General features: G+C 36.7%; 1 protein-coding gene across 1 annotated transcript in view; it reads left to right on the forward strand.

Moving 5' to 3' along the window:
• ADARB2 (adenosine deaminase RNA specific B2 (inactive)) overlaps window positions 1-27360 on the forward strand; it is a 652784-nt gene that overhangs the window by 153395 nt on the left and 472029 nt on the right. The window contains exon 2 of the mRNA XM_072652049.1: window positions 23022-23090. Coding sequence (XP_072508150.1) covers window positions 23022-23090 — 69 coding nt within the window. The remainder of the gene's footprint in view (window positions 1-23021; window positions 23091-27360) is intronic.

Consider the following 27360-nt stretch of genomic DNA (forward strand, 5'->3'; position numbering starts at 1 on the left):
ATTGATGACCAATCAAGAGACAGAAAGCATTACAAAATATAAAATGGATCATTTTGATTATATTAAAATAAAAAGATTTTTTACAAACAAAACCAATGCAACCAAGATTAGAAGGAAAGCAGAAAGCTGGGAAACAATCTTTACAGCAAGTGTCTCTTATAAAGGTCTCACTTCTCAAATATGTAGAGACCTGAGCAAAATTATAAGAATACAAGCTACTCCCCATTTGATAAATGGTCAAAGAATATGAATAGGCAGTTTTCAGATAAAGAAATTAAAGCTATCAATAGGCACAGGAAGAAGTGTTCTAAATCACTTTTGATTAGAGAAATGCAAATTAGAACAATCTGAGATACCACTTCACACTTATCAGATTGGCTAATATGACAAAAAAATGAAAATGATAAATACTGGAGAGGATGTGGAAAAACTGGGACACATGCCTTATTGGTGAAGTTGTGAACTGATGCAGTCATTCTGGAGAGCAATTTGAAACTATGCCCAAAGGGCAACCAAACTGTGCATACTCTATTAGGTCTACATCCCAAAGAGATAATAAAAAAGGGAAAAGGACCTACATGTGCAAAAACGTTTATAGCAAGCACCCTTTTTGTGGCGGCAAAGAATTAGAAACTGAGGGGATGCCCACCAATTGGGAAATGGTTGAACAAGTTGTGGTATATGAATGTAATGGAACACTTTTGTGCAATAAGAAATGTTCAATAGGTAGATGTCAGAAAAATCTGGAAAGACTTGTATGAACTTATGCAAAATGAAATGAGAAGAAACAGGAAAAGATTGTACAGAGCATCAGCAACATTATGTGATGATAACTATGAATGACTTAGCTTCTCTCAACAGCACAATGATCCAAGACAAGTACAAAGGACTCACAAAAGAAAATGCTTTCCACATCCAGATAAAATGATGAACTCTGAATGCAGATCAATATATATTTTTCACTTTATCCTTTTTCATGTCTTCTTCTTATCTATTTCTTCTTCCACAACTGTGACTAATATGGAAATATGTTTTACATGGAAGCACATGTAAAATGTATATTGAATTGCCTACAGTTTTTGGAAGAGGAGAGGGAGGGAGAAAAATCTGGAACTAAAAATCTTGTAAAACTTAATGCTAAAAATTGTCAACATATAATTGGGGGAAAAATAAAATACTATTAAAAATAAATGCATAGATTTGGTTAAAATTATTCAAATCAATCAGTTTCCTCCTTACAACACACAAACTATAGAAATATCTATCCTTTTGTAAACTATTGCATGGAGTTAATTGGAAGTTTTTCATTTGTTTTCATGGGTATATTTATTAATTTGTTTATATACATATACATGTATTTTTCATGTATAAACATATATTTATTTGGAGTTGTTTAGGCTGATGAAAGTTGAGCTAGAAACAGTGTAGTCTTGAAATCAGATGTAGGTTTAAGTCCCAGTTTCGATAGAAAATTGATATAGATTGTAATTGTGACCTTAAACTTTCTGTGACTCAGTTTCCTCATATGTAGTATATGTCACACTATTTCAAATACCTACTTCAGAAGTGTATTGTCTTAGAAAATACTTTGTAAATTGCAAGGGCATAAGTTCTGTCTGAGGACTGTGCACTTGGGTATCCCAATACCAGTATCCTTCCACTGTTAATAACAACTCACATGAATAAAATACTTTAAGATATAGAAAACACTTCCCCAACAACAATCTTTTGAGGAAAATTACTCAAATATTGTCTTTTATGGATGCAGAAATGGAGGGTGAGAAAGTGAGTTATCTACTTTCCTAGACTAGTATTATACCTGAAATATGGTTTTCATTATAAAATATTGCCCCTCCACAATTATACCATTTTCTCTCTTCTTGCTCTAGAATAAAGTATTGTTATTTTTTGTTTCATATTAATATTTTCTAATATAATACTTTTCATTTAATCTTACTCAAATACATGCAATTAAAATAATTATGCTCAAGGCTTTGAAAGAAAATGTAACCTTTTAAAAAAAAACTCTCTCATAAGCTTAGGTATAAATGCTACCCAACTTGTCTCTGCACTGTAGGAAGAGGACATAGAAAGAGGTTCTGGCTTATGGATGTCTGGTGATATCATGTGTTGTAGGGTTTGTAGTGCCAAAAATAAAACAAACAAAAAACCTGTACTTCCCAAAAGTTTTAGTTGGGGACCTAGAACTCAAATTGTCAACTTTTTCATACAAATTTTCACTTAGCCCAAGAATACAGGATGCCCACATACACTAAGATTTTCCTATGGCATTAGGAGAAAAGAGCTAACATAATGGAGTTGCTTCATTTTGTACATTATAATTTCAATATTCTTCAGTTCTTTGTTCATATTTTAAAGACTATAAACCTATGCTTATATTCTTTTGAAAATTTTATTCTAAATTATTTTGGTTTTGTTTTAGGGAGGTGATATGGTACAATTAAGGGGTGCTGGCTCTGAAGTTAGAGAGCCTGGGTTTAGATCACCTCATGCTCACTTTCTGGGAGATCTTATGTAAGCTATTTAACATTTCCAGAGCCTGAGTCTCTTCATCTATAACAAAGAGGGTAGGCCTAAATACCCTCTGAGGTCCCTTTCAACTCTATATTCATGATCCTAGCAAAATTGCATGCTATCAAAGAAGCTGAGATTGTTGGTGGTCTTTTGCTTGAGAGTTCTGAGTTGCAGTGTGTTAAGCCAATCAGATGTCTTCAATGAATCCAGCACCAATGTGATGAGCTGCTAGGAATGGAGAACCACCAGGTTGCCAAAGGAGCAAACCAGCAGAGGTCAGAGACAGGACAGGTCAAAGGTTCTTTGTCAATCAATAAATGGATGGGCCTATCAATAGTTATGTATTTCCAACATGGGAGAGACAGGGAGACCCAGTTTTAAAATCAATTAATTTTGGAAACTACGATAAAATCAATCAGTTAATAAAATCAGCTCTATGAAAAATCTATGAACTTATGATCCATTATTTCAGCAGAGTGAGGACTTCCCAGTATGCTAACTCCTTCAATTGATACAGATGAGCAGCATATCCATAATTTAGAATCTTAGACAATTGCCGGCACAACCATTAGGATAAGTAAGAGGTTCAAACATGTGGTCCATTGCCCATGTGCTGACTACAGCACTCTCAAGTGATACCCAAACCTGATTAAAATGTAATTGGATAATATTTGAATAAATAAATAAAATATAATAAAACACAGATAATGTTAATATGTAGTTTTCTATGTCAACATATGGCCTACAGGAATTCTTATGTATCATTCAGCGGCCCCCGCCTTTCTATTTGAGTTTGACACCAATGAATTAGGTGATTTGTTCATGGTCACATGTCAAGTATGTTTTAAAGGAAGAGTTTTAATAAAGGACTTCCTAACTTTAGAATCAACTTCCTATACGTTACACCCCTCTATCCTCTCACTAATTAGCTAGTGAACTCAGTAACCATCAACAAAAACTGATTGTGCAAATAAAAATATCATGCATTGAAATGAATAGTCAGTTATTTATAGGGGATTTTTAAAATTTTGTATTTTAAGTTCAACAAAATAATCCTGATTATTTCCTATTTAATTTCTGATCTTTCGTGGATTGCTAATATTCTCAGCAGAGTTATCATAATTGTATATCATTATTCTGATTTGGCTTTTTTGTTTTACTCTGCATCATTTTATAGTTACACATGTGTGTGCACATATGCACAAGTGCATGAGTTTTAGGTGTATAAATAAACATGTACATATATAGATACAAATATACACACATGTACATATTTTCCATATACTCTGTATTGTTCACACTAACCATTTTTATGGTGCAATAGTATCCTTTAACCAGATTTGTGGAGCTGTTTTACAGTTGTTAGATATTGAGCTTATCTCAAGGTAGTTGTATTATTTGTTTTGGGTTTTTGTTTCTGTTTTTTGCTATAATGAGTAATGCGTCTATTAATAGTTTTGTGCAAAATGGCCCTGGTTTTTCTTGGGATAAGCTATTTAGAGTATAATCCTAGTAATGGGATTTTTGAGTCAAAGGGTACAGTTTTCTAGTTCTTATTGTCAAATTTTTGTTTTCTAGGAGTGTCAACATTAATATGAAAGTTGAAACTTTACCTATGTGGTTTTATTTTACTTTTAAATAATTTTATAATAGAAAAAGAAAACAAGCCAAAAATATTTTTAACCCTTCAGATCATAATAGATTATGAGATCAATATAATAAAAATGTAAAATTGAGTATGGTACATTGTATTGGTCCCTGGGCTCAAGAAGACCCCATAGCTAGTGGTGAGGCTCTGGGTTAGATATTCAATCTCCCTATACTTTTGTTTCTTCATCTCTTACATAAGCATATTGGATTCAGTGGTTTCTGATTTCCATTCTAGATAGAAATCTATGATCCTATGATCTTTAATATAACCAACCTTCAGTTTTCTTCATCTAAATGTTTTTATCTTAAAACATTTCAGGCTAGATGGTGAGAAACATTTTATGTATATGTAGGTGTATGTTTGTATATGTGTATGTATATATGTATATGTATATGTATGTGCATACATGCATCTAATTATACCATATATATTTTATAAAGCTATACATAAACATTTAAAATTTGCTGTATATATGACTATGCACCTATACACATATGTATGTTCTTTAGAGAGGTTATATGTTATATTTTTCACTTTAACAACCTCAACTGCTCTCAAGCATGAATTAACAATTAACATTTCTGTCTGGGTATTATATACATGATGGACAGTTAGACTTCAAGGTATAATTCCCAGTAAAGAAAAGTCATTTTATTTCCATCTGAAAAAGCACTCTATCATACTGAGTCAAACAAAGTTATTATCTGGCTTTTTGCCAAGGTAGAGAAAATAGAAAGGTCACATTTTTAATAGCTTTGTACTCTATAGTAATCAAATTTGTAAGCCTGGAGAAATAAACTACTTGAATATATCAATGTTCCCAGAGCATGTTTAACCACTGGCATGCTGTTCTCGAGGTACAGACAGAGCTATGATGTCGAGGAAGACTGTCTTTCAGGCTTATCTCAGTTATTAGCTTTGTTCACAAAGGCTTAATGTGCTAATCATAAAATACCAGGAACTGGCTAATAAGAGCCATGTCTTATTCAACTGTAGCTCTGAAGTCAGTACCAAAAGATCACTGTGCCAGTCAAATTTCAGCTCATGGAGGAACAAGATTATGCTATGGTAAACCTGGGTGTATTTAAAGTGTTAATGGCTTACTCAAATCAACACTAATTAGAAAGAACACCTGCTTTAAAAGTCACTTTTGTTCTAGATGACTGCACTGAATTCCTTAAAACTGTAGAATGATTACTCCCAAGCGTAGCCATAGCTGACTTTCATGTTTTATTTTGAAACTATAGGCAAATTCTCCTACAATAGTGCCAGGTTTGATGAATGTTTTCTATGGTTTCCTAAGGAAGAACAGCCAGATCTTAAAGTCACCATGGAGGGAACATTCTTCCTCATTCAAATATGGTTGGAATGGGGAGAGGGATCTGTTTTACAGGCAACTTTGTGAAAAAACTTTCAGTTGTTTGGATGATATTTTTTGGAGGTTTTATTTATTTGCTACTGGGTCTCCCCAGTATATTAAGCTGAAAGGCAGAGGTGAATGAAGTGTATGGACCAATCCCACTACTGATGAGCACAGAAGCTTTGATGGTATGGCACCCCTTGGCTTAGCTATTTCTCAGTTCATGGGCAACCATTTTATTTCCATTCCTTTCCTGCAATGAAAAGTATCTGAATAATTCTACAATCCTAGATAAACTAGATAAACAACCCTCCAATGCCCAACTCCAACAACGTCTACCCTGAAACTTTCAGAGCTTGAGCTGCAAATTAGTGGGAGGTATTGCAATGGGGGAGAAATTCAGTTCAACTCATTGAACAAGAATATACTATTTGGCCACTATATGCTACACACTCTGTCAGAAGCTCATACAAAGACAAAGAAAGATGAAACAAGTGCCTGCCTTCAAGGGCTTTAGAGTGGGTGGAGGCAGAGGTGTATAAGTAAATCCAAAGTAATTTGTGGGGCAGTGAAAGCAATACAACTGGGAGAATAAGGAGAAGCCTGGTGTAGCAGTTATGCAAATCATTATACACTATATAATTATGCCAAAATGAGATTATGCAAAGTAGGATAAAATGGTTGTCATTCTCAACTAGGGAAGTTAGACACCATTTCTAAGAAAAATAATAGATATGTCTTACATATTTATTATATGCAAGTTTCTCCACAAGTTTCTCCATTCATCCCAGTTGTAAGGGTCTCTGCTATGCCTTCCTGAACGAATATTGTAGACATCAAAATGCACATGAAAGTCTATATTTTCAGTTCATTTTGATGGGCAAAGTAAGCTACAAACTCACTATAACTTAATAGACTCATGCACTTTCTAAATGCAAAGGCCCTCAATTGATCAAGTAGCTCAACTATGCAGGTCTTTATTCAGAACCATCCAGAAATGTGACTTTTGATATTAAACATCAGTCATTTCGGTAACTTTCTAACACTTTCCACTTTAGAGCTGAAATTTAATTGTGCCAACCTTTGTCTTACATTGAGGTTTAGTGATGGATTTAGTCTCATTCTATTTATTCTGGGGAGTTGAAAAACATTTTATAGTAATCTCTATCTCATCTTGCTACTTGTTCTATTTTCCCTATTCTCTTCCCTTCCATGGTATTTTCAAATTAAAGAATACAAGATTTGTTGTGTTTGATCAGATTAGCAATCTGTTCTCCCTAGGATTTTCAAGAAGTGCTTCCTGAGGTAGGAGGCGAGGGAGGTGTGAAAGGAGGTGGTACTTATGCTGCTTGATATTATTCTTAAAAGTAAAGAATCTCCCTTAATCTCCCTTTAATAATCCTTTACAGTAGGTATTCTTAACATTTTTAGCGTCATGGACTCCACAGTCTGGTGTAACCTATGGAATGCTTTTCAGAAAAAATGTTTTTAAAGGCATTAGATGTAAAATAAGGTTATAGGGAAAATATGTCAGAAAAGAGTTATCAAAATATTAATAAAAGCAAGTTGCTGATCCACTACTTTATGAAACCCTTCCCAGAATAATCATCCACAAGTTTCTCCAAATTGTTTTTGACTCTGTTTACATTTTGGTGGAATTCCTTTTATTTGTCCTGAACCTGCTTCCTTCAAAGTTCAAAGAGGCTAGGATTTGTCACCATCCAATCTATAACTTGAATTATTTTATAGGATTTCAATCACCTGGTCCTTATCTTCACCTGTCCAAGCTAAAATCTCAGTCATAAAAGTCATAGACTTAGAACTGGGAAGCACCATGGTGGTCATTTGGTTCAAGTCCATCATTTTGTAGAAGAGGAAAAGAGGCCCAGAAAGGGCAGGTTACTTTGACAAGTATTAAGTGTGGTCCTCTAACTCCCATTCCAGTTTGTTTTCCACTTGACCAAACTATGTCACATATGTATATGTGACTACAGAATATATGTGTTTATTTATATATGTCTATGTTTACATATATAAATATGTATGTATTAAGTGGCAGTCTTCCCCCCCCCCAAAAGTTTTTGGTTAGCGTTTCCTTGTTATTTTTCTTGATTTTTGTATTTGTTTCTTTTGTCTTTTTTCGATGTTAAAAATTATTTTTTTCCCTCTAGTATCTCTTTCTCATAAGCATCTGTATACTACATATACATATGTACATGAATTTTATATACATATATAGCTATATGTAGACATGTGTATATGTGAGTATAGATATGCATATATGACATATACTTTGTCTTAGTATTTAAATCTTTTCATTTCATTGATCATTTACAGTTGCTCTTTCTTGACATTTTCAATTTCCATTCCATCTTTCTGGAGATTGAGTGACATCAAAATTATACACAGCACCCCAGATACAGAAGCATCATTGCTTAGTACATGATGACCTTATTTGTTTGGATAGAATCAGATCCTGTAAGTATCAAACACAGTTTAAAATGCATGCCTTTTGAGATCTCTGATTTAAGTCCTGTCAACAGAGAGGTAAAACAACAAAAGAAGAAATCTGCAGAAATGGTTTAAGGTTGAGATTAATGAATTATGTCTATCTCTTATAATTTCTATCTTTGCACTGACAGGTAACACCAAGACTGCTACATAGGCAAAAATGACTATCTTAATTTGCAAACTAGGCATGAAAGCAATGTAGAGATAATAGAGGGAATAAAATTGTCTTTAACCAACAACAGAAAAGAAAAAATATAAAATGTAAAAATCAAGAAAAGTAAAAAGGAAATGCCAACCAAAAACTTTGGTGAGTAGACTGCTACCAAGCTGGGTGGGTAGTCTAAGTAAAAAAAAAAAAAAATCAACACAAAAACAATTTCTCCAAGTAGATGAATTGACTATTGTTGTCCTCATCCTGTCATGCCGCATTTACATTATACTTCATAATTTGTAAAGTGCATATGTGTGTGCTTCCTAGGAGGCAGGTAATGGTGCCATTATTATTCCTATTTAACAGATAGTGATAATGACTATCAGTCTATTCTGCTAAATCATCATCTGTATACCACCCCATTAAAGTGGGTTTGTTCTAGGAATCTGTTCTACGACCTCTTCTCCCTACACTTTCTCTCTTGCTATTCTCATTAACTCTCATGGGTTCAACTATCATAACTATTCAGATGACTCCCATATTTATTTCATCCTGATCTCTCTCCTTAGATCCAGTTCTGTATTACCAGCTGCCTATTTCAACTTTCCAAATTGATGTTCTAAAGGCAACATGTCCAAGGAATGGAATTATCTTTACCATCGAACTCTGTGCTTTTCCTAAACTTTCCTATTTCTGTTGAGAGCACCATTATGCTTTTAGTCACTCAGGTTCATCCTTGACTCCTCACTCTCCCTCATCCCACATATTTAATCACTTTCCAAGTCTTGTTCATTACATACCACGACTCTACTACTGATTCAATGCTTCCCACTTGCATAGAAGTCTTGTCACTGAAACACCCATCACCTCATACACAGACTTTTGTAATATCCCCCAATTGGTTTCTCACCCTCTACTCTCTTTTTTCTAATCCATCAATTAAATATCCACCATATTTCTATTCTTAAAGAATAATATTGACCATATTACTTCCCTGCTCATAAATTCCTATTGAATCCCTATTACTTCCATGGTAAAATACAAACTGCTTTTTTCAATATGTAAAACCCTTCACAATCTGGCTCATGCCAACCTCTCCAAGCTGATTTCCCTTTCCTCTTTGTGCAATTGACATTCCAGTCCAACTGACCTTGCTTCTCACAGTCTGAAACATTCTGTTTCCTATCTCCATGTCCTTGTCAGTCTGTGCTTCATGCCTAGAATATACCCCTTCCTCACTTTTCACTCTTCAAATACAGCTCTTTAAAGGCTCACCTAAAGCACTGCCTCCTATTTAAAACCTTCTTGATCCAACCCACTCATCTAGTTGTTGGTAACCTCATATTATTGTGTTTACTTTCAAAATAATTTGTATTTATTTATTTGTGTTGATGATGCATGCACATGCACGTGCACGTGCACACACACACAATAGAGCAGGCATTCTTACTTTTACTCTGTTAGGTACCTCTTTGGAAATCTGGTATAAATTTGGACAAACAGACCTTATCAGAATAATGTTTTTAAATGCATAAAACATTACAAAGGAAAACAATTGTTTGTTTTTAAGCAAGTTCATTGACCCCAGGTAAACAGAACAACAGATTCTTGAGAGCAAGGATTGTTTCATTTTTGAGGGGTTTTTTTTGTCTCCAGTAAATAACATGATGCTTGGCACATAGTAGGTGCTTAATAAATAAATACTTGTTGAATGAACAGATGAATGAAGAAAAGGAGGAAGAAGATTTTAATCAATCAACAAACATTTATTTAGTGCTTAGTCTGTGCTGGATGCCATCATGGTAGACTCCAAGAATACAAAAACAAAAATGAAATAATCTCTGCTCTCAAAAGTCTTAATGGGTTGTCATGTCCAAGTAGTTCATTGCCTAATTACGAGCCTCCTGTACTACCTTTCTCCCTCTACTAAGCTCAGTTGGTCCACAAATAGCAGATATCATGTGTTAACCTGGACAATACTTGAATCCTTTACACTTAGCAGGCTGAGTCTTGGAGAATACAGGGTCACCTCTGTTCCATGATAAGTAGAACCTTAGTGGAGGAAATTAATAATAATAGTGGTGTTGTTGTTGTTAACTGTTAGGTTTACAAAGCACTCTTCTCAGAAAAATTATATGAGATGAAAAGGTAGGCAAACAAGCCTATATGAGAAACAGATGAGAAAATGGAACCCATGCACACAGCTAGTAAGTGTGTGTCAGGACTGTAACCAGCCCCAGATTGTCTGGCTCCGAACTTGTGACTCTTTCCATTACAGAAGCCCCAGTATATTCCCAGGTGCTTCTCTTGTCTGTTATGCTTACAAATGCAGAATTCCCTTTCTGAAGGGGGGCCCTAGGGGAGAAGAAGGTGACTGATGAAGGAAAAATATGATTCCATAGAGGGCAAGCATATCTAGTCACCTTGAGCTGGAGTAGTCTGATCTGAATCCTATATATCTTGACTAAAATAACTACAAAGGCTGGTTCATTCCTTCCTCTTCTTCCACCTCCTGTCTTCTGTGTCATCGGAAGGAATGTGTCAATTCCAGAATAGTAAAAAGATCTGGATGCATTTACCAGGAGGATGCTGAAGAGGAGATGTGGCCAAAAATGCTTACCATTGGATAAGGCAATCTAAGAATAGTAGGAGAAATGAGAAGCCTTTGTAATGTAGGTCCAGAATTGTGGAGGTTGGGGAGGGGGAGTAGAGAGGCAGTGGGAGGGGGACCTGGCAGGAGCGGAGGGAATCAATTATTGGAAAGGGAATCGCGTCTAGACAGGCGATTTCAAAAGGAATAGAAAGTGAATTTCCCTTTTGGATCAAATATACTGCCACTGTCTTAGTGTCTTAAATTATTTGTTCTGAGAGTAAGTTAAAAGAGGAACCAAGTATTACAGATTTCAGCAGCCACTAAGAGTTCAAGGAGATTTATGGGCCTTCTGCTTGCTGAAGGTCCAAGGAGAATAGAAAAAAACATCAGCTACTTTTAATGTGCAGTCATTTTATTCTGGGCCCCTACAATGGGCTTAGTTAGAATAACCTAGATGTGACCTTTTGCAGTTTGGCAGACTATTCTTCTTGACCTGCCTCAGAAGGTAGATCCCCTTCCTTAATTTATTCATTCATTCCACAAGCCTTTATGTAATTGTTTCCCTTCATTCCTCCCATCCACATTCTTTGTGCTTTTCCTTGCCATTGAAGAGTTTATGTTATCGTTACTCCAATAAACAAAAGAAACAGCTAATAAGTTCAGCTGAAACAGTTGTTAGGTTACGAACCACTATTTCCACACTGGAATGACATAGTCATTCCATGCTCATCATGCCTTTTTCATGGAACTGGGGTTCTTCTGTTCTGTTTTACCCAGTTCATGAGGTAGCAACTCAAGACAAATGAATGTCATTATCCCCTCCTTGCATGATAGCACATGTTTCCTGGTGGTTGGTGGAGGCATACACACACACACACACACACACACACACACACATATATACGTACTTATATATGTGTGTGTGTACATACTTAAATATGTGTGTGTATATATACACACTTACATATGTACATATATGTATGTATGTATGTGTGTATATGCCATTTTTTGTATACACCAAGCAGCCATTCTAATGGGGGTGGAAGGAAGACAGTTGACAAAATGAAGCAGGAAAGTAGGAAGTCAGTGTATCTGTATTTACAGGGGCATTTTGTCCAGTGGAGTTGAAATTAAGCAGAACAGATAAAAAATAGAATGAACTGAAAGTCCATCGTCTGCCCTCTAGAAAGGAAGACTTTGGGGTCTGATACGCCACCCTCTGGCCCTCTACTCAGAGAGGATGCTCAGGGACGTGTTCTCAGTCAAGGCTTAAGTTAGCAGCATGGTGACTGAGTCTAGAAGTGATGAGTTTATCTAGGGAGGGACACCTTGTTCCTGGAGTTGAAACTAGGCAGGACTTCAAATGTAAAGTGAGTTGAGAGCTAAACAGACTATATAGATATCCTCATACACAGAAACATATTAAATATGTGAATTTAAGCATATGTATGTATAAATATATGACAATATAATGCAAAATTATCTATATGCTTAAATACGCACTCACTTTATAATATATGTTTGTACATGGAAATATCTGTATATCCATGTATATCATGTCCATATAGATATATAGTGGAATTTAAACCACAGAATTAGAATAAACATCTATTATTATTATTATAAAAGTAATAATAATGAATAGCATGTAACATTTTAAGATTTGCAAAGCACTTTACGTATGCTAATTCATTTGATCCTCATAAAGTAGGGGCTATTATTATCCCCATTTTACAGATAAGAAAACTGAAGTATAGAGAGGGTACGTCACTCGTCTAGGCACTCCCAGCTCAGAATTAGGTGAGGAAGTATTTGAACTCTGATCTTCCTGATTCCAGGTCTGTGCTTTTTCCACTGCACCACCGAATTTACAAGTCACTATCCCATTCTGTGTTTATGTGTGCATTCACTTCATCGAACAGCTTCTTTGTTTCTGGGTTCAGTCATTGATAAATGGCAAAGATGTTGTTAAGCCAAGATCCAAACCAGTGATATTGTCCTAAGGCCTTGAGTATCACTAAATGGCTGGTCCAAAATCCAGGTGTTTTACCTACTTCCTAGTTGTTTGCATCATCCTGTTTTACCTAGAAAACACCCGTGACATTCTCAAAGTTTCTAAATCCACTTCCCCTCAGTGTCTCATCCTGTGAAGTGTAAGAAAGAAAACTCCCCAGCCCTCTTTCCCAAGGTCAACTAAACCTGCTGTGAGAGCCTTTTAAACAAAACTTAGATGCGTCCTATATCTAATAGAAACTCTATGGGATATTTAGGAAAGAGATAAGGAACAAATCCATTTATAGCTATATAATATGAATTATGTAATTTACACTCTAACCTGGGTGACAGAAGGAGCATGTGCTAAGAAGGCACGGTATCCTTGTGAATATAATTTACCTTTCTCCTCAGGGATTCACATGTGCACTGGCGTAGCTCCATGGATGTGATAGTCTGACATTGATTCAGTACTGCCTCAAAGGGATTTCTACATTCAGTGCAATTTGGGGGCTTGAGAGTGTCCCCCACCCCCAACAAGTCTATTATCCCAGTAACCAACCAAACAGAAACGCCTAGCTTTATTAGAGGTGACCAGAAGTCATTCCAGGTGCCTTAACTGCAAACCAATTTAGGACAGGACTGTGATCATTAATTGCCACATATTACATTTTATCATTGGGCAATTTAATGTCTCTGACCTGTTGGGCATACTCATCATAAAAAAAAAATCTTTGGAAAAAAAAAGAAAAGAAAACAGGCAGCTATAAAATAAAAAAAAAAAAACCCTCAGTAATCTATTTGAGTTTGTGGCTGCCCATGCTTGAAGGTCTCTGGATACCTTTGCCTAAATAGCTAAAAACAAAATTATAATAAAGGGAAGCATTATTGAGTTGATTTGAAGGCGCCCTCTGCAAATTGTAATGAAAAGGGTAGAGCTAACACTGCTGAGCAGCCCTGCTACTAACTGCTTGCCTTTAAATGTTGGAGATGGTTATTTAAACCAGATACCTAGAGTGGCTGTTCTCTTCTAGTATTCATTGTAATGACTCTAGACATGAGGTGTAAAAATCTCATTACTGCTACCAAACTTACCCCCATTCACACAAACATAATATATTGACTTTGGCAATACCTCCATGCCTTATCAAGTTTGTGGAATCAAAATGAACTAAAAAAATAGGCTCTCTGAAAGATTTCAGAGAAAATTCCATGGAATTGCTTTATTAATGCACCCTTTTTGGAGATTAGGTAATTCCATCTCTGTAAACTGGGACATTAAAATAATAACTGTGCAACAAATAGCGAGCGAGCCTCAGGCTTAGAAACCAAAGATTTCACTGAAGAAAAGGAACGATGAACCCCTAATCACACAGAATGCAAAGAAATGTCATGTTTTCCATGCCTGTCCTCTGCTCTGGCATTATCCAGAGCAGCAGGGCAGTGTAGGGAACACACAGCCCAGCCTGGCTGCTGCTCTGAAATGTGACCATGAAATGGACAGAACAAAACAGATGAGTGGGGCCAGGTGAGAGCACGGACCCTCCTTACACGTGCTTCCTTTGCCATTGTATGTTTATATCCCAGTAGCAGGACAGCAAACGGTTAACTAAAGGAGACAAAACCCACTGTGACCAGCAGGTCTCTGTGCAATCATCAGTAGAACTAGCTATTATAGCCAATTTAATAGCTTGAAAATGAACTCATTAGTGGTCTTTTATCAGTGGAAGAAAGTCTATTAAATCCGGATGTGTGAAGAAGCAGTACAGAGGCTCATTTCCATCCCACTTGTGACCTGAACAAATCAGAGAAATGCTTTTCAAGTAACCAGGGTCAGGCTTGACTGCAACACGATATTTCTGATGCTGGTTTCCTAATGTGTCTTTCCTTCAGGTTTCTGAGGCAGTTAATTTTAATTTACAGTGTGGTGGGGTAGTTTCCCCACTTCCTCTGTCCTACCACTGCCATCCAGAAACACATGCCCCATCTCTGGGGATGGCAGAAAGAATCTGCCTTGAGGTTGGCTGGATTTTTAATGTCATAGAATCTCATGGCTGTGACATGGTAGGATTATCAGCCACTACTCCTAACTCCAAAGGGACTTAAGATAAAGCATTCGGAAATGTGGCATAGACAGGCACCTTGATTGTTGGGACTGTCAGTAAGAAATCCTCATATTCAGGGTAGACTCACCTATTTTTTGCTGACAGTTAAAAATTTCTTGGACAAATGGTTAAGTATAATCACATGTGAGTTGGCTTTTCCTTATGCTTTGGGCTGGGGAACAGAGTTAAGCAGAAGGATGTGAAATACCCTATTGATGATGCAAATTCTTAGGAATATGTCTATATAGTCTTCATTTTTTTCTCTCATTTGCCCTCTTCTGTTCCTCTGTTTTCGTCTTGTCTTGCTGCCCTGTATTTTTCACTCTTTAATTCAGTGAATTTGCTTCACTATAAAATTGAAAATGGAACCCTTTCTTGGATTTTTCTCGATAAACCCCATAACACTTATCACAGTCCAATGCATACTGTTGTGATTCAGTAAATGTGTTTATAAGTCATATTTTCAGAGCTGAAAGGGAATGAGAGGTCACCGAGTCATCCAAACCCCTCACTTTAGAGGTGAGGAAATTGAGGACCTGGCAATCAGTGACTTGCCCCGTGTTGCACAGATGCTAAGAGCCTGAGGTAGGAATTCAACTGAGATCTCCCTTACTTAAAATACAGAATTCTAGCTCCTCTGCATCACTGTTATATTAGATTTGTGTTGGCCTTGAAGAATGGGTTTAAGAACATGAAATCATGAAGTTTGAACTAGAAGGCATCTGAGACAATCAAATCCAATCAGCACATTTTATAATTGAGGAAACTGAGACTTGAAGATATGAACTGACTTCCTCAAGGGCACACAACCAGTGAGTCCCATGCATATGTAATCCTTAATGCTCTTTTTCAGATATCAGAGTTCCCTTGATTGATAAAGGAATCTGGGTTCAAAAAAATTACCATTTTTGTCCAATCTTGACTTTCTATAGAATCCTGACTTTAACTGAATGATGCCTCATGCAATCTAATTTTGACTGGGTCTAATCTGTCAGAATGAATTCAGTTTTTTAAGTGAATTTGCAAAATATCTACACAAACTCTTTTCATTCCATAAAGCTTACAAAAAGATGCTATGAATGGGGGAGCTTTTCTGAGTTATCTAAATGCTTCAATTTCTTGCTTCATTTTGCCCATATAAACAAAGATTTCTTTTGTCCTAAACTTTAAATTATCTTTTCCTACTTGCATATGGTTTCAGCCATCCAGTAGACATTCATTTGGCCATTAGAAAAGAAAATAATGAGCTACATGATTGACCAAAAGAAGCAGCAGATCAATGTAGATGGTGTTCTGGACTTAAGATTAAAAAATACTTGGGTTGAGATCCCATATCTCACATATATTAGCTCTGTGACTATGGACAAATTGATTAACCTTTCTGATCTTCAGTTTCCTCATCTGTAAAATGTAGATATCACCTGGAGTAGGTCACTTCCCTATGCACTCTTATTCCCCAAGTTTTGGGGACCCCAATGAGATAAAACAACTTTGAAAGATCTAAAGCAGAGAAATACAGATATTAAAATATAGGCTCAGAAAAAAAAGAAAAGAAAGAACCTGGGAAATCCAAAAATGGATAGCTAGCAAAGAATAATCCACAGTTGGCTGTGCTTCCCAAAGAGATAAATTTTAAGCATTCCACATTACTATCTCTATACAAGATGTCACTGTCATACTCAATTGTTAAATTATCAGTAGACAGAATGAAAAGTAAAATATTTAAACAGCAAAACTGTTCTCTTTTTTCTCTAGTATGCAGCATTTTGGTTATAGAAATGCAGTTTTATTTCATTTATTAGTCAAGTTCATTTACCCTTGGGGTGTCATCATTATTGTCAGTGCCTCTTTGACTGTCAGCTTCTGCCTGTATTCGTTAAATATATAAAAACAAAACCCACTGCCACTTCTTGATAAGGCAGATATGTCCCTTTGAAAAATAAGTATGCCATCAACACTGGAGAAGTTTCATGTCAACCAATGTGGACAGAGTTGAGGCCCAGAGACTGATCTATGGGGATATTTCTCTACACAATTTTCAACTGCAATTCATAGTGAAATAATATGGAAACTTCAGGGGATAATAATAGCAGTAATACTAATAACAGTAATTTCATTAGTGACTAACACACCTCTGAAAATTCACTCTAAGTCACTGATTGACAGAAATAAAATACAGAATGGATCTTTTAGGTTATCTAGTCCAGAGTCCAGCATGGAATTGACCTACAAGACCAAAGCAAGTTCAGGGATGAGGAAGAAGGTAGAGAGAAAGAGAGAACATATATCTCTGAGGGTGGGGGGGAAGAGACAGACCGACCCACAAAGTCAGAGACAGTGAAAATTACAGGTATACACACAAGAGGAAAGACAAGTTCCCAGTGTTCTGTTTTGATAGTAATTGATTCAAGCTCATTTTAAGGTGAGATTTCCATCATCTGGTATTTTGCCAGAAGGCAAATTCTACATTGTACCTCAATGTCATTCTACTAGACAAATAGTTATAGTCCATTAGATAAAGAGTTCTCTCTGTTTTCTTTGATGTCTTATGTTTACATATCTCCCATATGCTTTGGCTTAGCTAATGTTTGTGTACGTGACTTAGCCATTTTACCATCAATCATCTTCTCTCTTCCATAGGTCTTTAAGTTACTTGACTCTAGGGATGGTGTCTAACCTACCTTGATTTTCCCCAATGTACCTAACAAGAGTTACCTTAACTCCCTTCTTCTGGTTTATCCATATAATCCAACTAATGTCAGCTTTGGTTTTGGAATACCATTATTTTTCCTTTAATTTTGCCTCAGTCTTCTCAATTTTAGCAGCTGGATTAGGGAGGTCACCAGTGTGAAAAGATGAAAAGATTAAGATTCTAGACTGGAAGTGGAGTAGAAATGGTCAAAGCATATAGGATCACTAAGGTTATGTATCAGATGAGCCCAGATGTGTTTTCCTCAAGCCCAGTGTATTCAACAAAGGGGCACCTCCTAGAAAATTGAAAGAAATCAATTTAGGAAAGAATAAAAAGAAAACATTGTTTTTAGCAATTGGGATGAATATATAACCTTCATTTCTGCTAAATGAGTACTACCCATTCTTCAATGCCAAGACAACTCTAAAATAATGGTGACTTAGAGTAGCTAGAACTCTAGATTTTAAGTAAGGTTAATCTCAGTTCACTTCCTCGCCTCTAGAATGAGGGGGTTGGATAACTCGATGTGTAATGACTCTTTTAAGGTCCTTTCAGAGAGGACCAGGGAGAACAAGCCCCTCACCTCTTCTCTCATAAGACTTAAATGCTCTCAGATGTTTAAATAGTTAATACATTTGATCAGGTTTATTTATTCAAGTTAGAAGAATTGAATGGTTGATAACCTTTCTGGGTGTGTTTTGTTGTATATTACCTCAGCTTCCTCACTTGTAAAATAGAGATAATAATGGCACTTGTGTCACTGAGCCACTGGGAGGATCAAATGAGTTAAAATATATAAAATGCTTTGTCAACTTTCAAAGGCACTCTATTAATATCTGATATTATTATATGAAAGGCAGCATGGTGTAGGAGGAGGAGTGCTGGAAAGACCTAGTTTTGAATCTCTTCCTGATGCCTTTGAACTGTTTGATCCTAATTCCTATTAGCTGATTCAGCCCTTTGAGTCTCAGTTTTCTCCTCTGGAAAATGGGGGTAATACATCACAAGGTTATTTCAAGATCAAGTGATAGCATATGAAGCAATTTGATGGGTGCCTTCATGACCTATGGAGGTGCAATGCCCTTAAAATTCCATATAAATAAATATTAACTGCTATTATTATTCCAGCCAGTTAATAATAGCTAGCATTTATATAGCTCTTTAAGGCTTACAAAGCACTCTATACATGTGCACTTGTGATTCTCACAACTCTCTGAGGTGGGTACTATTATTATTTTCTTTTTACAGATGAAGAAAGTGAAACTGAGAGAGGTTAAAGGACTTGCCTAGGGTACACTACGAAGTAGTTGAGACAGGATTTGAACTTGGATCCTTTTGATTCCAAATTCAACACTGCATCTACCCTACCATCTAGCTGCCACATCACATGTGTTCAGGGATATCAGTGGTCCTGTGTGGACAGAGCCTCATACTTTCTCACATGGCCGCATGGCATTCCTGTGATTTTCATCCATAGCTCCTACTTCTTATTTTTAAACTCACTCACTCACCACCTCTTAGAATTATATCTATTAGGTCTCAATGATTTGTAAAAGCCCTAGCCTTCATTGTAGGGTTGTTTAAAGAGAGGGCTAGGATGATTCTTACTCTAGCCTTCCTCCTACTAGAGAAATAATAAACTTTTTTCTTCCTTAATTAGAAAGTATGAAGATAGTACTTTACAGAGCTCCTTTTTTCCCAATTCCTGCATTCATTGTTTACCTATACAGCTGCTCCCTTGCACAATAATGTCCCAATGGGATTTAGGGGTAATTAGAATATATTACTTCACGTATACTACCGCGGCGTAGATTCATTCACTCCATGTAGTCACAACTGCTCTTAGGAGGCTATAAATTTTTATATAAAATGCCCGTGTGTTCTGTCTGGCACCTCTAACTGCATAGGATATTTTTGTTACCATTTAGCAGGGTTAACTGATGCCCTATTTTTGTGTTTGAAAGTCCCACCTTGCTAACCACATCAAACTTTCTCAAAGGAAAAAGAGTATGCAGATGAAAAATAGCAGGCAGTCTGATAACATACCACCTTCTGTTCCCGGGTTCTCATCTAGCATGTCCTGGCCAGGACAAGAACATGGTCACCTATCCCCTTGAAAGAGAAACTGTCATTCCTAATTCATTTATACAGGGCCCTTAAGGTGCCGTTAGTGAACTGAAAGAGCTCTAAAGCAAAATTAATCTAGTCTGACTGAAGCAAACTAGTTTTTCTAAAAGCTATAAAACATTTTGAGAGAGGTAGGTCACATAGCAATCCAGGCTCATGCGCAGGGCCACCTGACGTCTTGATGCTAGGTATATGGTTGATGTTTCCAAAGAAGGGGAATAATAACAAAGATAGCTCACCTTGGCATAGAGCATTAAGGTTTATGAAGAGCTTTCCTTGCAACCTTCAGGTAGGAGGCTTAGCCCCATTATAGTGATGAGCATGCTGAGACACAGAAAGGCCAGCCTCAAATCCAAGGATAATACTTCTCTAAGCTAAATTATGTTATCTATCAACCACCTTAAGTTCATTCAAGGTGTCAGTTACCTAAATAGGTAGAGGAAATGTCTGTTTTCAGAACCAAACTCAAATTTTTCCAAGGTCTCAGAAGTGGTATGTATGCTATGCAATTCTTTAATGATAGTTGTAGCAATATTAATACTAATAGCTCATATTTGTAGATTATCTTAAGGTTTGCAAAGCACTATATATGGGTCATTTCATTAGATCTTCATTAAAACCCCTAGGAGATAGGTGCTGTTATCATCCCCATTGTACAAATGAAACTGTGGCGGAAAGAGGCCATGTAGCTTGTCCACTACTAATTATCTGGGATAGGGTTTGAACGCGGGTCTACTTGGCTCCAATTCCATCACCCTCACTCATTGGGTCTCCTAAATGCCTCTTTGCAAGGATCTTGTCAAATTCCAAATCACATTGCAAATTCTGATTTAATATTTGCAAGATTTTAGTAAGCCCTGCAGGGAAGACAATGCTGCTGCTCTGGGTAACTTGGGTGGGGAAGCAAGTGAATGTCTTGTACCAAGGAAACAAATTGATTTTTCTGCTCTTGTAAGCCTATAAATTCAGAGCGATAATACACAATGTGTAAAATGAAGGTTAGCAAGCGTTGTTGGCCTGAGACAACTCAGTTGCCACATGTCCAGGTCCTCAGGTAGCTTCACTTTGGTTTTTGTAAGTTTCTTATGTTTTTCTGGTGCACCGACTCCAGTGTAGCCCCAAGAGTGAGTGGCATCCATTTCTCCCCCTGCACATTCTCTACTTCTGCACTCCAAATGGAATGCACCTCCAAAGTAGGAGCATAGCAAAAGAAGCCTATCAATGACCCTGTGCCTAAGGTTTCAAGAACCTTATGAACATCTACTGATAGTATATTTTCAGTAGATAGCAAACTCTTTTAGTGAAGAAATAGAGTCCCCAGATTCTACAGTGGTTACTGAAATGCCTCTACATATAATAGGCATGGATTAAAAGTTATAGGATCATAGATTTAGGACTGAAAGGGCCCTGGGAAATGATTTAGTTCTCATTTTAAAGGTGGAAAAAACTGAAGTTGAGGGAGTTTAAGTGACTTGGCCCAGGTAACAAAGGCAGTACGTGTCGGAGCTCATGTTTGTACCCAGCTCTTCTGGCTGCAAATCCAGCAGTCTTCCTACAGCATATGTTGACCATTCCTTTTGGGGGCTTCAGCATAATTTCTCAAGGATGTAGGGTGGCCTAGTGGAAGGAACACTTAAAAGGAGGTGAGATTTGGGTTCTGGGATCAAACTTTCCCTAAGTAGCTGTGAGATCATATCCCTAGTATTCTTTGTGCCATAGGCTTACATTGTCCAGTTTCCAATATCTCTTTCAGTTTTCACATCCTATGATTATTTGTTAGCATGGAGTCCTTCATCTCCCTTCAATGTTTTTTTTTAGTACAAGAAATAGTACAAATTCAAGATATCTAGGTAGGAGTGTTTGGGAATAATTTTTGGCAGTTGGGTTCTTGCCCTTTCCTTTGAAATGACACCAGATGGTCCATATGCTGTGCTACCTATACATAGGTCCAGTCCTGCGTAAAACACAGTAATTTCAGTCCAAGAAAGACTGAGGAGCCATAGTCAGTTAGACATTGTCAAAGGTCCTGTAGCTTGTTAGCCTTTGATTTACTGTGGCATGAAGTGCCCTGGCCCATCCCAGCTGGAAGAATGACTGCCACTCCGCCCCAGACACTGCCCCGCTTGTCACCTCGATTCAGTTCCCATACTAATTTCCCCAAGAATCTATCTTCTTCTTCACCCTTGGCTCCACCCTGGGTTGTTTTTATCCAGAAGACAGCTATGATCAAGGTGCATTCTTGAAGAAGAAGCAGGGGCAGCTGAGGGTCCTAATGCATATTGTGATGGGATCAGGTGTCCCCGTAAACCCCGGGCAAGTTAGCAGTGATGGATCGGACCATTCAATGACAAAGAACGACAGGCATCTCCTCGTTCCTCTAGTGTGGTGATGAATTGATAAGTCAGGAGCATCGGGAAAAGAGGAGAAGAAAATGTTCCTTCCCTCTCCCCCTCCCCCATTCTTGAAAAGACCTTTCCCAAGCAGTAATTTTTAATTTTACCTCCAAGAGATGGTGCAAATGATAGTTAATTCAGGGTAGGAAAGTACTTGAAAAATACAAAGTGTTGTGGGGGAAAACAAAAATAAAAAACATTTTTAGTGCACCTGATATTCTGGGAATCCTGGGTCACTAAACTACCTTTGGGGAATGAATAAGTCAACCAAGTGAACTGAATTGCCCATAAAGGATACTCACCAGGATACCAATTAGTTAATTATCTCAAAAGCATTAATTGCCACACATGGGTGAGTAGCACCTCACCCTGGGGTTAGTTTAATAATTCATCACCTCATTGTTATCACTTGGCACATGATGACCATGGTAATCTAGACATTGCTGCACAGAAGCCTTAGGCCTATCCAACCCCCACCCTACCCCTTTTTAAAATTTAGGTGCTTTTTGTTCATTGTTCATTTTGATATTTTGGAAGGAACAAAAAACAACGGGGCTGCTAATTTCTCTCAATTCTGTTCTCCCTACTACTTCAATGGGAAAAAAAGATACTGAAATGTCATTGAGTACTCTGAGTTGTTGAGAGAAGAAAACTAAGGGGATAAGTTATGGTAACTACCTCTTTCTCACATTCAAGTTACTAGTTAATCTTTCAAACTCATGGGTTTCTTGATAAAGAAGGGAGCCTGCTCTTAAAATTGTTTCTAGTTTCTTCTTACAAAAGGGAACATTCCCAGTGTCATCTATGGGGTCCACTGTGGTGGATTCTCATCAGGTTTTTCTTGAACACCTAGAAGCGTCACCTAAGCATCACCTAAGCGCAGAGACCCACTCGTGCTTTTTTTCATGCAGGCTGGCTCCCAGGGAAATACCATGCCAGTGTTCCACAGATTTCACTGGATACCAGTCAATTTCTTCTGGGTAAGTAAAAAATAGTGACATTCATTTACCTCTTGGTTTGTGTGATATTCCCCAGGGAGACATCCCAGTGTGGTGGAAAGATTGCTAGATGTGGAGTCAGTCTATTTGCGTTTCAATTCTGACTTTGCTACCCATGTTTTATTTTGGGTAAATTACTTAATCTCTGTGGGATGCAGGTTTTTTTTCTCAACTGTTCAAAAAAGAGAAAGAGAGAGAATTGGACTAAATATACTTTAAAGAAATTTCTTGCTCCAGAGATCTGTGACTCAGGCATTGGTTTGGTCTCTGCTCATATGTACACTCACCCTGTAGTTTCCAATGGATGAATGAACTTTCAAAGTCATAAATACTGCTGCACTCCCCAATAATGGTTTCTTTCTTAAACTTAAGTCACCAAAGACTAAAAGTCAATCTCTCACAAATGGTACATATCGAGATGCTGATATCCTTCTTTGTGGTTGGAGAGTTTGGTTATGGTGTATTAGCATAGACTATGGAGTTAGGATGTGGCAATGAGCACGTGAAGAATCAGTTCTTGGAGTTGGAAATGGAAGCTAGGTTGTGAGCATGGTTTTAGCAAGTGATCACTCTCTTCTGTTTTGTCATTTCCAGCATATGTATGATGATTTGCAATAGATGCATGTCATTCAGCTTGGTGCTACAGTAGATAGAATTCTGGACTTGTGGTTAGGAAGACCTGTGTTATCATTTTGTTCCCAGATACATACTAGGTTCCCTTTGACCCTGGAAAAGTCACCAAATCTCTCCAGCCTTGGCTTTGTTATTCACAAAATAAAATAACACCTTCCTCACCAAGTTGATGTGAGAATTTATTGAGATGTAAGTTCCTTGAAGGCAGTGACTATCTTTTTCCTCTTGTTGTATCCTTAGTCTACAGTGCCTGGAAAAAAGTGCTTTATAAATGGTTATTGATTGATTAAAGCTTCATTATTTTTATTATTAATCAACAATCTCCCTTCTTCCCCTTTCTGCGTCTTCCCCTCTCCCTCTTTCTCCTCCCTCCTTTCTCTACTCCTCTCCTCTTTGAGTCTCCTCCCTCATTCTCACCCTTGCCTCTTTCTCCTTACATTCCCTCCCTTGTTGTCTCCCCTTCTCTCTCCTCTTCCTTTCCCCTGTCATCCCCTGCTCCTTCCTTCCCTAACCTGTTTCCTCTTCTCTCTTTTACCCCCTCTCTTATACTAACAGAATGTGAAGAGTCTTACTGTTTAAATAAACATCGGCTGTCTTTAGAATTTGGGCTTAGCAGCTGGTTGTTACCTTATGCGTAGTTTGCCTGCTTTAATTGAATGGGCTTTCATTCATTAGAATATTGTCTACTGTGTAGCACAACTGTTCCTACAAGTGCTACTGTCACTTTTGTATAAGCCTTTATTTGGATTAACATGGTATCTGGGATTTTTTTTGCTATATACTCTCATTTTAACATTAAATTTCATAGCTAATGTGTGAGCATAAATGATTTATCATTTATCAATTATTAATAAACTAAGTGTCCTAAGAGATAGTCAAGGATAATTTTATTCCTTTTATCATTATGCTCAGTTCTATATCACATCAGCAAATTTGATGCATATATTTATCCTTTAGCAAAGTATTTGCAAAACCTTCTCATACTATTTTTTGGGGTAAGTTAGGGAGATCTTAATAGAACAATTAGTTAAACTTGAAATCAGCGAAGTAATCAGATCTAAATAATATGGTTGTCCCTCATGAATGAGTTGATGTCAGTTTAGAGAAAAGTCTGTATTGGTATCGCCTAAGCAGCTTCCTTGGTCCTGTGCTATTTTAACATTTATTATCAATAACTTATTTTCTTTAACTTATCTATTGAAGCAGCAGTTTAAAATCAACAGAAGACAAAACTGGGCATGATAGCTAATGTTGGAGGGGGTGAAGACCCAAAAAGATCTTGATAATGGGTTAAATATGATAAGATTAAAATCAATGGAGATAAATGCAAAGCCTCATACCTGGTTCAAAAACCAGCATCAAAAGTACAATATTAAAGAGGTATAGTAAGTTCCTCTGAAAACTATCTAGAAGCTTGAATTTTTTTATAAGGGTCAAAATGTCAACAGTGAGGTATAGCAACTACCTTCTCTCTCCCCAAAATACTAATGCAATTAAACTGAATTAAGAATTATGTAAGATTGAAGTGAGAGCCTTCTGTATTGTATCTTAGCCAGGCCATATCTAGATTACTATTGAATGTAGGGCACCACATTTCAAAAAGAACACTGATGAGAATTTGGTGCAAGAATGATGTAATACTAAGTGAAAAGCCGCTAGAATAGTGAACAGCCTCAGGATCATGCCACAGGATCACTGGGAAGAATTTGGGATTAAACTCTCTGGGCCTGTTTCCATATCTATAAAATGTGAGAGTTATACTATATGGATTCCTCACCTTCTCTAAATTTGTGATCTGATCTGGGTAAATTGGACTTCTTTTCATTTCTCATGAATGATTCTCAATCTCCTGTCTCCCAAAATCTCTAATTTTCTTCAAATTTCAGCTCAAGCATCACTTACACACAAAAGATACTAGTACCAGACCTATCTCTTCCTTACTCCCTCAAAAAAATAATTGACTGATAAATGTTCTGCATACACACAACACGCACAATCTTATATAACCTATTTAACAAAATGTTGTATCAAATGAGATAATGGACATAAGTAAAAGGCTTTAAAATGATAAAGAACCTTATTAATATTGGTTGTATTATGACTCTCTGGCACACTCAGATTTTACCACAGATAGAATTTATTCTGTTTTACTTTAACAGATTTCAAGAACAGTACAGAAACTAAGGAAGTATTTGCCAAAATAAAGTAATAGAATTTTACATGTGTTGGGGAAAAGGAGGATGGTGGAATCCTTTGATCCAGTGTGGAAATAATTCCCTTTGTCCACATAGCTTCCTCATCTTCATTTTACTTCCCCAATTCTTCCCTGAAATGACTTTAACCCTTTTTTTTACCACTCCAAAAGGAATTTTTAGCTAGTTCTATTCGAAGAACTAGAATAAAGACTCTTACATGTGTTAGTTCATCATAAAAAATCTATCAGTCTGATGTCATTCTCTTAACTGATGATGATATCACATCTGTGATTAAATTACTTTCTCAGTATTAATAATATCACATGGTTACAATGACTTTTCTCCCCCCTTCTTTTACAACATGATGCATAGCACTAATTTTTCGAGAACATTAAGAAGAAAGAGGAAAATAAAACACGCTAGTAGGAAGAGTCTTGGACCATTGCTTTTATTTCCTGACTAAAACTATTATTGTCATTGGATACTCTGGTCAAACCACATTATTCTCATTATTAAAGATCTGTAGCAGATTTTTTTCCTAGAAAATCAGGCCTTTAAAATTAGTGGTTCATACATGAAAAATCTCTGATTTCATTAGCATTGGGAACTCCCCATGTGTGAACTCTTTTCACCAATGCAAATTGCAACCCATTTATCACTTAGTACATAAGCCTCTGGAAATTACTTGAGGAGTCTAGAAATTAAGTCTTGAATTTCAAAGGTAATAAGGAATGTATATGGTTATCTTTATGTGGTAAATTTAAAAATCACTTCCTGGGAAAGGCTTTTTAAAGAATAGGGGAGAAAGAGAAGTAGATTTTTCTCCTCTCATGAAATCAATGAAATTGAAAGACTTTTTAATCATGTGAGATATGTCAGTTTATTTTTAAGACTTTTATGAACTAAACTGGCTTAAATATTCTTTTACAAGAAGTCTCAAGGAGCATGGCCTAGCTTAAAAAAAATTCTTGACCTAAACTTCAGAGAGAATTGGATTCACATTCTGACACTGTTCCTTTTGGGTAGGTGACATTGGACAAGTCACTTATTGGTCTTCACTGTGCTGATTTCTCCAGTCATATTAGGGTGATGGACTAGATAGTTTATAAGGTACCTTCTAGTACTCAAATTCTGTAGCATAATATTCCATCTGACTTTTGTTCTGTATGGATGGACAAAACAAAATCTAAAAACCCTTCTAAAAATAAGATTTCACGAGTCAATGTCTATACAGAACTTCAAGAAAATGTAATTATGTAATAGGACCTACTTTGGATTTTAAGTAATATTTAGGTTTTAGTTCTAGTTATTCTTATGAGATCATAAATTTAGAGCCAGAGGAGAGCTTAAAAGTCAGCTCTTCCAAGTCCCCAGTTTTAGAGATGAGGTACTGAGGATGGAAAAACATGCCCAGGGTTACACAG

Source organism: Notamacropus eugenii, chromosome 3, assembly GCF_028372415.1.
Source record: "Notamacropus eugenii isolate mMacEug1 chromosome 3, mMacEug1.pri_v2, whole genome shotgun sequence".
Classification (NCBI taxonomy): Eukaryota; Metazoa; Chordata; class Mammalia; order Diprotodontia; family Macropodidae; genus Notamacropus; species Notamacropus eugenii.